General features: G+C 48.8%; 1 protein-coding gene across 1 annotated transcript in view; it reads left to right on the forward strand.

Moving 5' to 3' along the window:
- LOC137319129 (transient receptor potential cation channel subfamily V member 6-like) overlaps positions 1-11,967 on the forward strand; it is a gene marked incomplete at its 3' end in the record, with an annotated part of 64,423 nt that extends 52,456 nt beyond the window's left edge. The window contains exon 3 of the mRNA XM_067981476.1: positions 11,845-11,967. Within this exon, the coding sequence (XP_067837577.1) occupies positions 11,845-11,967 (123 nt within the window). The remainder of the gene's footprint in view (positions 1-11,844) is intronic.
- Positions 11,968-16,564: the final 4,597 nt, after the last annotated feature.

The raw sequence follows: 16,564 nt of genomic DNA on the forward strand, positions 1-16,564 counted from the left end.
ATATCCTCCAGAAAGGTGAGGAGATCTCCCAGTGTCTGTGTATTAAATATATCCCCCAGAAAGGTGAGGAGATCTCCGAGTGTCTGTGTATTAAATATATCCCCAGAAAGGTGAGGGGATCTCCGAGTGTCTGTGTATTAAATATATCCCCCAGAAAGGTGAGGAGATCTCCCAGTGTCTGTGTATTAAATATATCCTCCAGAAAGGTGAGGAGATCTCCCAGTGTCTGTGTATTAAATATATCCCCAGAAAGGTGAGGAGATCTCCCAGTGTCTGTGTATTAAATATATCCTCCAGAAAGGTGAGGAGATCTCCCAGTGTCTGTGTATTAAATATATCCTCCAGAAAGGTGAGGAGATCTCCCAGTGTCTGTGTATTAAATATATCCTCCAGAAAGGTGAGGAGATCTCCCAGTGTCTGTGTATTAAATATATCCCCAGAAAGGTGAGGGGATCTCCGAGTGTCTGCGTATTAAATATATCCCCAGAAAGGTGAGGAGATCTCCCAGTGTCTGTGTATTAAATATACCCTCCAGAAAGGTGAGGGGATCTCCGAGTGTCTGTGTATTAAATATATCCCCAGAAAGGTGAGGAGATCTCCGAGTGTCTGTGTATTAAATATATCCTCCAGAAAGGTGAGGAGATCTCCCAGTGTCTGTGTATTAAATATATCCTCCAGAAAGGTGAGGAGATCTCCCAGTGTCTGTGTATTAAATATATCCTCCAGAAAGGTGAGGAGATCTCCCAGTGTCTGTGTATTAAATATATCCCCAGAAAGGTGAGGAGATCTCCCAGTGTCTGTGTATTAAATATATCCCCAGAAAGGTGAGGAGATCTCCGAGTGTCTGCGTATTAAATATATCCCCCAGAAAGGTGAGGGGATCTCCCAGTGTCTGTGTATTAAATATATCCTCCAGAAAGGTGAGGGGATCTCCCAGTGTCTGTGTATTAAATATATCCTCCAGAAAGGTGAGGGGATCTCCCAGTGTCTGTGTATTAAATATATCCCCAGAAAGGTGAGGGGATCTCCCAGTGTCTGTGTATTAAATATATCCTCCAGAAAGGTGAGGGGATCTCCGAGTGTCTGTGTATTAAATATATCCTCCAGAAAGGTGAGGAGATCTCCGAGTGTCTGTGTATTAAATATATCCTCCAGAAAGGTGAGGGGATCTCCCAGTGTCTGTGTATTAAATATATCCTCCAGAAAGGTGAGGAGATCTCCCAGTGTCTGTGTATTAAATATATCCTCCAGAAAGGTGAGGAGATCTCCCAGTGTCTGTGTATTAAATATATCCTCCAGAAAGGTGGGGGGATCTCCCAGTGTCTGTGTATTCAATATATCCTCCAGAAAGGTGAGGGGATCTCCCAGTGTCTGTGTATTAAATATATCCCCCAGAAAGGTGAGGAGATCTCCCAGTGTCTGTGTATTAAATATATCCCCCAGAAAGGTGAGGGGATCTCCCAGTGTCAGTGTATTAAATATATCCCCAGAAAGGTGAGGGGATCTCCCAGTGTCTGTGTATTAAATATATCCCCAGAAAGGTGAGGAGATCTCCGAGTGTCTGTGTATTAAATATATCCCCAGAAAGGTGAGGAGATCTCCCAGTGTCTGTGTATTAAATATATCCTCCAGAAAGGTGAGGAGATCTCCCAGTGTCTGTGTATTAAATATATCCTCCAGAAAGGTGAGGAGATCTCCCAGTGTCTGTGTATTAAATATATCCTCCAGAAAGGTGAGGAGATCTCCGAGTGTCTGTGTATTAAATATATCCTCCAGAAAGGTGAGGAGATCTCCCAGTGTCTGTGTATTAAATATATCCCCCAGAAAGGTGAGGAGATCTCCGAGTGTCTGTGTATTAAATGTATCCCCAGAAAGGTGAGGGGATCTCCGAGTGTCTGTGTATTAAATATATCCCCCAGAAAGGTGAGGGGATCTCCAAGTGTCTGTGTATTAAATATATCCTCCAGAAAGGTGAGGAGATCTCCGAGTGTCTGTGTATTAAATATATCCTCCAGAAAGGTGAGGGGATCTCCGAGTGTCTGTGTATTAAATATATCCCCCAGAAAGGTGAGGAGATCTCCCAGTGTCTGTGTATTAAATATATCCCCAGAAAGGTGAGGAGATCTCCCAGTGTCTGTGTATTAAATATATCCCCAGAAAGGTGAGGGGATCTCCCAGTGTCTGTGTATTAAATATATCCTCCAGAAAGGTGAGGGGATCTCCCAGTGTCTGTGTATTAAATATATCCTCCAGAAAGGTGAGGAGATCTCCCAGTGTCTGTGTATTAAATATATCCCCCAGAAAGGTGAGGGGATCTCCCAGTGTCTGTGTATTAAATATATCCCCCAGAAAGGTGAGGAGATCTCCGAGTGTCTGTGTATTAAATATATCCTCCAGAAAGGTGAGGAGATCTCCCAGTGTCTGTGTATTAAATATATCCTCCAGAAAGGTGAGGAGATCTCCGAGTGTCTGTGTATTAAATATATCCCCAGAAAGGTGAGGGGATCTCCCAGTGTCTGTGTATTAAATATATCCCCAGAAAGGTGAGGAGATCTCCCAGTGTCTGTGTATTAAATATATCCTCCAGAAAGGTGAGGGGATCTCCCAGTGTCTGTGTATTCAATATATCCTCCAGAAAGGTCAGGGGATCTCCCAGTGTCTGTGTATTAAATATATCCCCCAGAAAGGTGAGGAGATCTCCCAGTGTCTGTGTATTAAATATATCCCCCAGAAAGGTGAGGGGATCTCCCAGTGTCAGTGTATTAAATATATCCCCAGAAAGGTGAGGGGATCTCCCAGTGTCTGTGTATTAAATATATCCCCAGAAAGGTGAGGAGATCTCCGAGTGTCTGTGTATTAAATATATCCCCAGAAAGGTGAGGAGATCTCCCAGTGTCTGTGTATTAAATATATCCTCCAGAAAGGTGAGGAGATCTCCGAGTGTCTGTGTATTAAATATATCCTCCAGAAAGGTGAGGAGATCTCCCAGTGTCTGTGTATTAAATATATCCTCCAGAAAGGTGAGGAGATCTCCCAGTGTCTGTGTATTAAATATATCCTCCAGAAAGGTGAGGAGATCTCCGAGTGTCTGTGTATTAAATATATCCCCAGAAAGGTGAGGGGATCTCCGAGTGTCTGTGTATTAAATATATCCCCCAGAAAGGTGAGGGGATCTCCCAGTGTCTGTGTATTAAATATATCCTCCAGAAAGGTGAGGGGATCTCCGAGTGTCTGTGTATTAAATATATCCTCCAGAAAGGTGAGGAGATCTCCGAGTGTCTGTGTATTAAATATATCCTCCAGAAAGGTGAGGAGATCTCCCAGTGTCTGTGTATTAAATATATCCTCCAGAAAGGTGAGGAGATCTCCGAGTGTCTGTGTATTAAATATATCCCCCAGAAAGGTGAGGGGATCTCCCAGTGTCTGTGTATTAAATATATCCTCCAGAAAGGTGAGGGGATCTCCCAGTGTCTGTGTATTCAATATATCCCCCAGAAAGGTGAGGAGATCTCCCGGTGTCTGTGTATTAAATATATCCTCCAGAAAGGTGAGGGGATCTCCCAGTGTCTGTGTATTAAATATATCCTCCAGAAAGGTGAGGAGATCTCCCAGTGTCTGTGTATTAAATATATCCTCCAGAAAGGTGAGGAGATCTCCCAGTGTCTGTGTATTAAATATATCCCCAGAAAGGTGAGGAGATCTCCGAGTGTCTGTGTATTAAATATATCCTCCAGAAAGGTGAGGAGATCTCCCAGTGTCTGTGTATTAAATATATCCTCCAGAAAGGTGAGGAGATCTCCCAGTGTCTGTGTATTAAATATATCCTCCAGAAAGGTGAGGGGATCTCCCAGTGTCTGTGTATTAAATATATCCTCCAGAAAGGTGAGGAGATCTCCCAGTGTCTGTGTATTAAATATATCCCCAGAAAGGTGAGGGGATCGCCGAGTGTCTGTGTATTAAATATATCCTCCAGAAAGGTGAGGGGATCTCCCAGTGTCTGTGTATTAAATATATCCCCAGAAAGGTGAGGAGATCTCCCAGTGTCTGTGTATTAAATATATCCCCAGAAAGGTGAGGAGATCTCCGAGTGTCTGTGTATTAAATATATCCTCCAGAAAGGTGAGGAGATCTCCCAGTGTCTGCGTATTAAATATATCCTCCAGAAAGGTGAGGGGATCTCCGAGTGTCTGTGTATTAAATATATCCTCCAGAAAGGTGAGGAGATCTCCGAGTGTCTGTGTATTAAATATATCCTCCAGAAAGGTGAGGAGATCTCCCAGTGTCTGTGTATTAAATATATCCCCCAGAAAGGTGAGGAGATCTCCCAGTGTCTGTGTATTAAATATATCCCCAGAAAGGTGAGGAGATCTCCCAGTGTCTGTGTATTAAATATATCCTCCAGAAAGGTGAGGAGATCTCCCAGTGTCTGTGTATTAAATATATCCCCAGAAAGGTGAGGGGATCTCCCAGTGTCTGTGTATTAAATATATCCTCCAGAAAGGTGAGGAGATCTCCCAGTGTCTGCGTATTAAATATATCCTCCAGAAAGGTGAGGAGATCTCCGAGTGTCTGCGTATTAAATATATCCCCAGAAAGGTGAGGAGATCTCCGAGTGTCTGTGCATTAAATATATCCTCCAGAAAGGTGAGGAGATCTCCCAGTGTCTGTGTATTAAATATATCCCCAGAAAGGTGAGGGGATCTCCGAGTGTCTGTGTATTAAATATATCCCCAGAAAGGTGAGGAGATCTCCGAGTGTCTGTGTATTAAATATATCCTCCAGAAAGGTGAGGGGATCTCTCAGTGTCTGTGTATTAAATATATCCTCCAGAAAGGTGAGGAGATCTCCGAGTGTCTGCGTATTAAATATATCCTCCAGAAAGGTGAGGGGATCTCCCAGTGTCTGTGTATTAAATATATCCTCCAGAAAGGTGAGGAGATCTTCCAGTGTCTGTGTATTAAAAATATCCTCCAGAAAGGTGAGGGAACTCCGAGTGTCTGCATATTAAATATACCCTCCTGAAAGGTGAGGGGATCTCCGAGTGTCTGTGTATTAAATATATCCCCCAGAAAGGTGAGGGGATCTCCGAGTGTCTGTGTATTAAATATATCCTCCAGAAAGGTGAGGGGATCTCCCAGTGTCTGCGTATTAAATATACCCTCCTGAAAGGTGAGGGGATCTCCGAGTGTCTGCGTATTAAATATACCCTCCAGAAAGGTGAGGGGATCTCCGAGTGTCTGTGTATTAAATATACCCTCCAGAAAGGTGAGGGGATCTCCGTGTGTCTGCGTATTAAATATACCCTCCAAAAAGGTGAGGGGATCTCCGAGTGTCTGTGTATTAAATATATCCCCAGAAAGGTGAGGGGATCTCCCAGTGTCTGTGTATTAAATATATCCTCCAGAAAGGTGAGGAGATCTCTGAGTGTCTGTGTATTAAATATATCCTCCAGAAAGGTGAGGGGATCTCCCAGTGTCTGCGTATTAAATATATCCCCAGAAAGGTGAGGAGATCTCCCAGTGTCTGTGTATTAAATATATCCCCAGAAAGGTGAGGAGATCTCCCAGTGTCTGTGTATTAAATATATCCTCCAGAAAGGTGAGGAGATCTCCGAGTGTCTGTGTATTAAATATATCCCCCAGAAAGGTGAAGAGATCTCCCAGTGTCTGTGTATTAAATATATCCTCCAGAAAGGTGAGGAGATCTCCCAGTGTCTGTGTATTAAATATATCCTCCAGAAAGGTGAGGGGATCGCCCAGTGTCTGTGTATTAAATATATCCTCCAGAAAGGTGAGGAGATCTCCCAGTGTCTGTGTATTAAATATATCCTCCAGAAAGGTGAGGGGATCTCCGAGTGTCTGCGTATTAAATATATCCTCCAGAAAGGTGAGGAGATCTCCGAGTGTCTGTGTATTAAATATATCCCCCAGAAAGGTGAGGAGATCTCAGAGTGTCTGTGTATTAAATATATCCCCCAGAAAGGTGAGGGGATCTCCGAGTGTCTGTGTATTAAATATATCCTCCAGAAAGGTGAGGGGATCTCCCAGTGTCTGTGTATTAAATATATCCTCCAGAAAGGTGAGGAGATCTCCCAGTGTCTGCGTATTAAATATATCCTCCAGAAAGGTGAGGAAATCTCCGAGTGTCTTCGTATTAAATATATCCTCCAGAAAGGTGAGGAGATCTCCGAGTGTCTGCGTATTAAATATATCCTCCAGAAAGGTGAGGGGATCTCCCAGTGTCTGTGTATTAAATATATCCCCAGAAAGGTGAGGAGATCTCCCAGTGTCTGTGTATTAAATATATCCCCCAGAAAGGTGAGGAGATCTCCCAGTGTCTGTGTATTAAATATACCCTCCAGAAAGGTAAGGAGATCTCCGAGTGTCTGCGTATTAAATATATCCTCCAGAAAGGTGAGGAGATCTCCGAGTGTCTGTGTATTAAATATATCCTCCAGAAAGGTGAGGAGATCTCCGAGTGTCTGCGTATTAAATATATCCTCCAGAAAGGTGAGGAGATCTCCCAGTGTCTGTGTATTAAATATATCCCCCAGAAAGGTGAGGGGATCTCCCAGTGTCTGTGTATTAAATATATCCTCCAGAAAGGTGAGGGGATCTCCCAGTGTCTGCGTATTAAATATATCCCCCAGAAAGGTGAGGAGATCTCCCAGTGTCTGCGTATTAAATATATCCCCCAGAAAGGTGAGGAGATCTCCGAGTGTCTGTGTATTAAATATATCCTCCAGAAAGGTGAGGAGATCTCTGAGTGTCTGTGTATTAAATATATCCCCCAGAAAGGTGAGGAGATCTCCGAGTGTCTGTGTATTAAATATATCCTCCAGAAAGGTGAGGAGATCTCCCAGTGTCTGTGTATTAAATATATCCTCCAGAAAGGTGAGGAGATCTCCCAGTGTCTGTGTATTAAATATATCCTCCAGAAAGGTGAGGAGATCTCCCAGTGTCTGTGTATTAAATATATCCCCCAGAAAGGTGAGGGGATCTCCCAGTGTCTGTGTATTAAATATATCCTCCAGAAAGGTGAGGAGATCTCCCAGTGTCTGTGTATTAAATATATCCTCCAGAAAGGTGAGGAGATCTCTGAGTGTCTGTGTATTAAATATATCCTCCAGAAAGGTGAGGAGATCTCCGAGTGTCTGTGTATTAAATATATCCTCCAGAAAGGTGAGGAGATCTCAGAGTGTCTGCGGATTCAATATAATCTGACCCCAGGCTGAGCCTGTGTATTAAATAGACTCTGACCCCAGGCTGGGCCTGTGTATTAAATAGACTCTGACCCCAGGCTGGGTCTGTGTATTAAATAGACTCTGACCCCAGGCTGGGTCTGTGTATTAAACAGACTCTGACCCCAGGCTGGGTCTGTGTATTAAATAGACTCTGACCCCAGGCTGGGTCTGTGTATTAAATAGACTCTGATTCCAGGCTGGGTCTGTGTATTAAATAGACTGTGACCACAGGCTGGGTCTGTGTATTAAATAAACTCTGACCCCAGGCTGGGCCAGTGTGTTAAATAGACTCTGACCCCAGGCTGGGTCTGTGTATTAAATAGACTCTGACCCCAGGCTGTGTCTGTTTATTAAATAGAGTCTGACCCCAGGCTGGGTCTGTGTATTAAATAGACTCTGACCCCAGGCTGGGTCTGTGTATTAAATAGACTCTGACCCCAGGCTGGGTCTGTGTATTAAATAGACTCTGACCCCAGGCTGTGTCTGTGTATTAAATAGAATCTGACCCCAGGCTGGGTCTGTGTATTAAATAGACTCTGACCCCAGGCTGGGTCTGTGTATTAAATAGACTCTGACCCCAGGCTGGGTCTGTGTATTAAATAGACTCTGACCACAGCCTGGGCCTGTGTATTAAATAGACTCTGACCCCAGGCTGGGTCTGTGTATTAAATAGACTCTGACCCCAGGCTGGGTCTGTGTATTAAATAGACTCTGACCCCAGGCTGGGTCTGTGTATTAAATAGACTCTGACCCCAGGCTGGGTCTGTGTATTAAATAGACTCTGACCCCAGGCTGGGTCTCTGTATTAAATAGACTCTGACCCCAGGCTGTGTCTGTGTATTAAATAGAATCTGACCCCAGGCCGGGTCTGTGTATTAAATAAACTCTGACCCCGGGCTGGGTCTGTGTATTAAATAGACTCTGACCCCAGGCTGGGTCTGTGTAATAAATAGACTCTGACCCCAGGCTGGGTCTGTGTATTAAATAGACTATGACCCCAGGCTGGGCCTGTGTATTAAATAGACTCTGACCCCAGGCTGGGCCTGTGTATTAAATAGACTCTGACCCCAGGCTGGGTCTGTGTATTAAATAGACTCTGACCCCAGGCTGGGTCTGTGTATTAAATGGACTCTGACCCCAGGCTGGGTCTGTGTATTAAATAGACTCTGACCCCAGGCTGGGTCTGTGTATTAAATAGACTCTGACCCCAGGCTGGGTCTGTGTATTAAATAGACTCTGACCACAGCCTGGGCCTGTGTATTAAATAGACTCTGACCCCAGGCTGGGTCTGTGTATTAAATAGACTCTGACCCCAGGCTGGGTCTGTGTATTAAATAGACTCTGACCCCAGGCTGTGTCTGTGTATTAAATAGAATCTGAACCCAGGCCGGGTCTGTGTATTAAATAGACTCTGACCCCAGGCTGGGTCTGTGTATTAAATAGACTGTGACCACAGGCTGGGTCTGTGTATTAAATAGACTCTGACCCCAGGCTGGGCCTGTGTATTAAATAGACTCTGACCCCAGGCTGGGTCTGTGTATTAAATAGACTCTGATCCCAGGCTGGGTCTGTGTATTAAATAGACTGTGACCCCAGGCTGGGTCTGTGTATTAAATAGACTCTGACCCCAGGCTGGGCCAGTGTATTAAATAGACTCTGACCCCAGGCTGGGTCTGTGTATTAAATAGACTCTGACCCCAGGCTGTGTCTGTTTATTAAATAGAGTCTGACCCCAGGCTGGGTCTGTGTATTAAATAGACTCTGACCCCAGGCTGGGTCTGTGTATTAAATAGACTCTGACCCCAGGCTGGGTCTGTGTATTAAATAGACTCTGACCCCAGGCTGTGTCTGTGTATTAAATAGAATCTGACCCCAGGCTGGGTCTGTGTATTAAATAGACTCTGACCCCAGGCTGGGTCTGTGTATTAAATAGACTCTGACCCCAGGCTGGGTCTGTGTATTAAATAGACTCTGACCACAGCCTGGGCCTGTGTATTAAATAGACTCTGACCCCAGGCTGGGTCTGTGTATTAAATAGACTCTGACCCCAGGCTGGGTCTGTGTATTAAATAGACTCTGACCCCAGGCTGGGTCTGTGTATTAAATAGACTCTGACCCCAGGCTGGGTCTGTGTATTAAATAGACTCTGACCCCAGGCTGGGTCTGTGTATTAAATAGACTCTGACCCCAGGCTGTGTCTGTGTATTAAATAGAATCTGACCCCAGGCCGGGTCTGTGTATTAAATAGACTCTGACCCCGGGCTGGGTCTGTGTATTAAATAGACTCTGACCCCAGGCTGGGTCTGTGTAATAAATAGACTCTGACCCCAGGCTGGGTCTGTGTATTAAATAGACTCTGACCCCAGGCTGGGCCTGTGTATTAAATAGACTCTGACCCCAGGCTGGGTCTGTGTATTAAATAGACTCTGACCCCAGGCTGGGTCTGTGTATTAAATGGACTCTGACCCCAGGCTGGGTCTGTGTATTAAATAGACTCTGACCCCAGGCTGGGTCTGTGTATTAAATAGACTCTGACCCCAGGCTGGGTCTGTGTATTAAATAGACTCTGACCCCAGGCTGGGTCTGTGTATTAAATAGACTCTGACCCCAGGCTGGGTCTGTGTATTAAATAGACTCTGACCCCAGGCTGGGTCTGTGTATTAAATAGACTCTGACCCCAGGCTGTGTCTGTGTATTAAATAGAATCTGACCCCAGGCCGGGTCTGTGTATTAAATAGACTCTGACCCCGGGCTGGGTCTGTGTATTAAATAGACTCTGACCCCAGGCTGGGTCTGTGTAATAAATAGACTCTGACCCCAGGCTGGGTCTGTGTATTAAATAGACTCTGACCCCAGGCTGGGTCTGTGTATTAAATGGACTCTGACCCCAGGCTGGGTCTGTGTATTAAATAGACTCTGACCCCAGGCTGGGTCTGTGTATTAAATAGACTCTGACCCCAGGCTGGGTCTGTGTATTAAATAGATTCTGACCCCCAGGCTGGGTCTGTGTATTAAATAGACTCTGACCCCGGGCTGGGTCTGCGTGTTAAGTAGACTCTGACCCTTGTCTGGGCCTGTGTATTGATTACCATATGACCCCCGTCTGGGCCTGTGTATTGATTACCCTATGACCCCTGTCTGGTCCTGTGTATTGATTACTTTATGACACCTGTCTGGGCCTGTGTATTGATTACTCTATGACCCCTTGTCTGGGCCTGTGTATTGATTACTTTATGACACCTGTCTGGGCCTGTGTATTGATTACTTTATGACACCTGTCTGGGCCTGTGTATTGATTACTTTATGACACCTGTCTGGGCCTGTGTATTGATTACTTTATGACACCTGTCTGGGCCTGTGTATTGATTACTTTATGACACCTGTCTGGGCCTGTGTATTGATTACTCTATGACCCCTGTCTGGGCCTGTGTATTGATTACCCTTTGACCCCTGTCTGGGCCTGTGTATTGATTACCATATGACCCTTTTCTGGGCCTGTGTATTGATTTCCCTATGCCCCCTGTCTGGGCCTGTGTATTGATGACCCTATGACCCCTGTCTGGGCCTGTGTATTGATTACCCTATGACCCCTGTCTGGGCCTGTGTATTGATTATTCTATGCCCCCTGTCTGGGCCTGTGCATTGAATACCCTCTGACCCCTGTCTGGGCTTGTGTATTGATGACCCTATGACCCCTGTCTGGGCCTGTGTATTGATTACCCTATGACCCCTGTCTGGGCCTGTGTATTGAATACCCTCTGACCCCTGTCTGGGCCTGTGTTTTGATGACCCTATGACCCCTGTCTGGGCCTGTGTATTGATGACCCTATGACCCCTGTCTGGGCCTGTGTATTTATTACCCTATGACCCCTGTCTGGGCCTGTGTATTGAATACCCTCTGACCCCTGTCTGGGCCTGTGTTTTGATGACCCTATGACCCCTGTCTGGGCCTGTGTATTGATGACCCTATGCCCCCTGTCTGGGCCTGTGTATTGATGACCCTATGCCCCCTGTCTGGGCCTGTGTATTGATGACCCTATGACCCCTGTCTGGGCCTGTGTATTGATGACCCTCTGACCCCTGTCTGGGCCTGTGTATTGATGACCCTATGACCCCTGTCTGGGCCTGTGTATTGATGACCCTATGCCCCCTGTCTGGGCCTGTGTATTGATGACCCTATGCCCCCTGTCTGGGCCTGTGTATTGATGACCCTATGCCCCCTGTCTGGGCCTGTGTATTGATGACCCTATGCCCCCTGTCTGGGCCTGTGTATTGATGACCCTATGCCCCCTGTCTGGGCCTGTGTATTGATGACCCTATGCCCCCTGTCTGGGCCTGTGTATTGATGACCCTATGCCCCCTGTCTGGGCCTGTGTATTGATGACCCTATGACCCCTGTCTGGGCCTGTGTATTGATGACCCTATGCCCCCTGTCTGGGCCTGTGTATTGATGACCCTATGCCCCCTGTCTGGGCCTGTGTATTGAATACCCTATGCCCCCTGTCTGGGCCTGTGTATTGATGACCCTATGACCCCTGTCTGGGCCTGTGTACCCTGTTGACTTTGTTCTCTGACACTATCCTTTCTCTCTCCCCCCACAGGTGCTCTGGGGGAGTCTGCTCTACACATTGCCGCTCTCTATGATAATTTTGAGGCCGCCTTGGCCTTGTTGGAGGCAGCGCCTGAGCTCGTCAATGAACCCGCCGTTTCTGAGCTGTATCAAGGTGGGATTTTGGGCCAGAGGCAGTAGTAGAGGCGGGTACAATTTTGTCTTTTAAAAAGCATTTGGACAGTTACATGGGTAAGATGGGTATAGAGGGATATGGGCCAAGTGCAGGCAATTGGGACTAGCTTAGTGGTATAAACTGGGCGACATGGACATGTTGGGCCGAAGGGCCTGTTTCCATGTTGTAAACTTCTATATCGCTGGTGGTACTCGGGGAATCCGGGTCATTGTGGAACAAGAGAGTCCGTTCCTCGTGCAGTGCGGCCCTCCCTCAGGACTGACCCTCCGACAGTGCGGCCCTCCCTCAGTACTGACCCTCCGACAGTGCGGCCCTCCCTCAGTACTGACCCTCCGACAGTGCGGCCCTCCCTCAGTACTGACCCTCCGACAGTGCGGCGCTCCCTCAGTACCGACCCTCCGACAGTGCGGCCCTCCCTCAGTACCGACCCTCCGACAGTGCGGCGCTCCCTCAGCACTGACCCTCCGACAATGCGGCGCTCCCTCAGTACTGACCCTCCGACAGTGCGGCGCTCCCTCAGTACTGACCCTCCGACAGTGCGGCGCTCCCTCAGTACCGACCCTCCGACAGTGCGGCCCTCCCTCAGTACTGACCCTCCGACAGTGCGGCCCTCCCTCAGTACTGACCCTCCGACAGTGCGGCGCTCCCTCAGTACTGACCCTCCGACAGTGCGGCGCTCCCTCAGTACCGACCCTCCGACAGTGCGGCGCTCCCTCAGTACTGACCCTCCGACAGTGCGGCGCTCCCTCAGTACTGACCCTCCGACAGTGCGGCGCTCCCTCAGTACTGACCCTCCGACAGTGCGGCGCTCCCTCAGTACTGACCCTCCGACAGTGCGGCGCTCCCTCAGTACTGACCCTCCGACAGTGCGGAGCTCCCTCAGTACTGACCCTCCGACAGTGCGGCACTCCCTCAGTACTGACCCTCCGACAGTGCGGCCCTCCCTCAGTACTGACCCTCCGACAGTGCGGCCCTCCCTCAGTACTGACCCTCCGACAGTGCGGCCCTCCCTCAGTACCGACCCTCCGACAGTGCGGCGCTCCCTCAGTACCGACCCTCCGACAGTGCGGAGCTCCCTCAGTACTGACCCTCCGACAGTGCAGCCCTCCCTCAGTACTGACCCTCCGACAGTGCGGCGCTCCCTCAGTACTGACCCTCCGACAGTGCGGCGCTCCCTCAGTACTGACCCTCCGACAGTGCGGCGCTCCCTCAGTACTGACCCTCCGACAGTGCGGCCCTCCCTCAGTACTGACCCTCCGACAGTGCGGAGCTCCCTCAGTACTGACCCTCCGACAGTGCGGCCCTCCCTCAGTACTGACCCTCCGACAGTGCGGCGCTCCCTCAGTACCGACCCTCCGACAGTGCGGCGCTCCCTCAGTACTGACCCTCCGACAATTTCACTCTATCTACTCTGTCCAGACCCCTCAAGATTTTGAACCCCTCGATCAAATCTCCTCACAACCGTCTCTGTTCCAAGGAGAACAACCCCAGCTTCTCCAGTCTATCCAGGTAACTAAAGTCCCTCATCCCTGGAATCATTCCAGTAAATCTCTTCTGCGCCCTCTCTAAGGCCTTCACACTGTGCCCAGAACTGGACACAATACTCCAGCTGTGGCCGAACCAGTGTTTTATAAAGGTTCATCATAACCTCTTTGTTTTTGTACTCTGTGCCTCTATTTATAAAGCTCGTATGCCCTTTATAACAGCCTCTTTAGAGAGTTAATTTAGGGGAGCGTAACTCGTCGAGATGATATATCAGGTAAACGTATGAATTCAGAGTCGGAAGGACGGGCTGGGTCTTGCTCAGTAAAGACCACAAGCTGACGACATCCTGATGAGTTCGTTGTGTGTGAGCACAGGGGGATTATCTGAGGCTCTGGGATTGTCTGAGGTGGAGGGGAGATGTTTGAGACACAGTCTCCTTGTTCTGTCTGAGACTCGTTGTTCTGTCTGAGACTCGTTGTTCTCTCCGACTCTCCTTGTTCTCTCCGACTCTCCTTTTTCCCTCCGACTCTCCTTGTTCTCTCCGACTCTCCTTGTTCCGTCCGACTTTCCTTGTTCTCTCCGACTCTCCTTGTTCTCTCCGACTCTCCTTGTTCTCTCCGACTCTCCTTGTTCTCTCCGACTCTCCTTGATCTCTCCGACTCTCCTTGTTCTCTCCGACTCTCCTTGTTCTGTCCGACTCTCCTTGTTCTCTCCGACTCTCCTTGTTCTCTCCGACTCTCCTTGTTCTCTCCGACTCTCCTTGTTCTCTCCGACTCTCCTTGTTCTCTCCGACTGTCCTTGTTCTGTCCGACTCTCCTTGTTCTCTCCGACTCTCCTTGTTCTCTCCGACTCTCCTTGTTCTCTCCGACTCTCCTCGTTCTCTCCGACTCTCCTCGTTCTCTCCGACTCTCCTCGTTCTCTCCGACTCTCCTTGTTCTGTCCGACTCTCCTTGTTCTCTCCGACTCTCCTTGTTCTCTCCGACTCTCCTTGTTCTCTCCGACACTCCTTGTTCTCTCCGACTCTCCTTGTTCTCTCCGACTCTCCTTGTTCTGTCCGACTCTCCTTGTTCTCTCCGACTCTCCTTGTTCTCTCCGACTCTCCTCGTTCTCTCCGACTCTCCTTGTTCTCTCCGACTCTCCTTGTTCTCTCCGACTCTCCTTGTTCTCTCCGACTGTCCTTGTTCTGTCCGACTCTCCTTGTTCTCTCCGACTCTCCTTGTTCTCTCCGACTCTCCTCGTTCTCTCCGACTCTCCTCGTTCTCTCCGACTCTCCTCGTTCTCTCCGACTCTCCTCGTTCTCTCCGACTCTCCTTGTTCTCTCCGACTCTCCTTGTTCTCTCCGACTCTCCTTGTTCTGTCCGACTCTCCTTGTTCTCTCCGACTCTCCTCGTTCTCTCCGACTCTCCTCGTTCTCTCCGACTCTCCTCGTTCTCTCCGACTCTCCTCGTTCTGTCCGACTCTCCTCGTTCTCTCCGACTCTCCTTGTTCTCTCCGACTCTCCTCGTTCTCTCCGACTCTCCTCGTTCTCTCCGACTCTCCTTGTTCTCTCCGACTCTCCTTGTTCTCTCCGACTCTCCTTGTTCTCTCCGACTCTCCTCGTTCTCTCCGACTCTCCTTGTTCCGTCCGACTCTCCTTGTTCCCTCCGACTCTCCTTGTTCTCTCCGACTCTCCTTGTTCTCTCCGACTCTCCTTGTTCTCTCCGACTCTCGTTCTCTCCGACTCTCCTTGTTCTCTCCGACTCTCCTCGATCTCTCCGACTCTCCTCGTTCTCTCCGACTCTCCTCGTTCTCTCCGACTCTCCTCGTTCTCTCCGACTCTCCTCGTTCTCTCCGACTCTCCTCGTTCTCTCCGACTCTCCTCGTTCTCTCCGACTCTCCTCGATCTCTCCGACTCTCCTCGTTCTCTCCGACTCTCCTTGTTCTCTCCGACTCTCCTTGTTCTCTCCGACTCTCCTTGTTCTCTCCGACTCTCCTTGTTCTCTCCGACTCTCCTTGTTCTCTCCGACTCTCCTTGTTCTCTCCGACTCTCCTTGTTCCGTCCGACTCTCCTTGTTCTCTCCGACTCTCCTTGTTCTCTCCGACTCTCCTTGTTCTGTCCGACTCTCCTTGTTCTCTCCGACTCTCCTCGTTCTCTCCGACTCTCCTTGTTCTCTCCGACTCTCCTTGTTCTCTCCGACTCTCCTTGTTCTCTCCGACTCTCCTTGTTCTGTCCGACTCTCCTCGATCTCTCCGACTCTCCTCGTTCTCTCCGACTCTCCTCGTTCTCTCCGACTCTCCTTGTTCTCTCCGACTCTCCTTGTTCTCTCCGACTCTCCTTGTTCTCTCCGACTCTCCTTGTTCTCTCCGACTCTCCTTGTTCTGTCCGACTCTCCTTGTTCTCTCCGACTCTCCTTGATCTCTCCGACTCTCCTTGTTCCGTCCGACTCTCCTTGTTCTCTCCGACTCTCCTTGTTCTCTCCGACTCTCCTTGTTCTCTCCGACTCTCCTTGTTCTCTCCGACTCTCCTCGTTCTCTCCGACTCTCCTCGTTCTCTCCGACTCTCCTCGTTCTCTCCGACTCTCCTTGTTCTCTCCGACTCTCCTTGTTCTGTCCGACTCTCCTTGTTCTCTCCGACTCTCCTTGTTCTGTCCGACTCTCCTTGTTCCCTCCGACTCTCCTTGTTCTCTCCGACTCTCCTTGTTCTGTCCGACTCTCCTTGTTCTGTCCGACTCTCCTTGTTCTCTCCGACTCTCCTTGTTCCGTCCGACTCTCCTTGTTCTCTCCGACTCTCCTTGTTCTCTCCGACTCTCCTTGTTCAGTCCGACTCTCCTTGTTCTGTCCGACTCTCCTTGTTCTCTCCGACTCTCCTTGTTCTCTCCGACTCTCCTTGTTCTCTCCGACTCTCCTCGTTCTCTCCGACTCTCCTCGTTCTCTCCGACTCTCCTTGTTCTCTCCGACTCTCCTTGTTCTCTCCGACTCTCCTTGTTCTCTCCGACTCTCCTCGTTCTCTCCGACTCTCCTCGTTCTCTCCGACTCTCCTCGTTCTCTCCGACTCTCCTCGTTCTCTCCGACTCTCCTCGTTCTCTCCGACTCTCCTTGTTCTCTCCGACTC

The sequence above is a fragment of the Heptranchias perlo genome, unplaced genomic scaffold, assembly GCF_035084215.1.
Source record: "Heptranchias perlo isolate sHepPer1 unplaced genomic scaffold, sHepPer1.hap1 HAP1_SCAFFOLD_737, whole genome shotgun sequence".
Classification (NCBI taxonomy): domain Eukaryota; kingdom Metazoa; phylum Chordata; class Chondrichthyes; order Hexanchiformes; family Hexanchidae; genus Heptranchias; species Heptranchias perlo.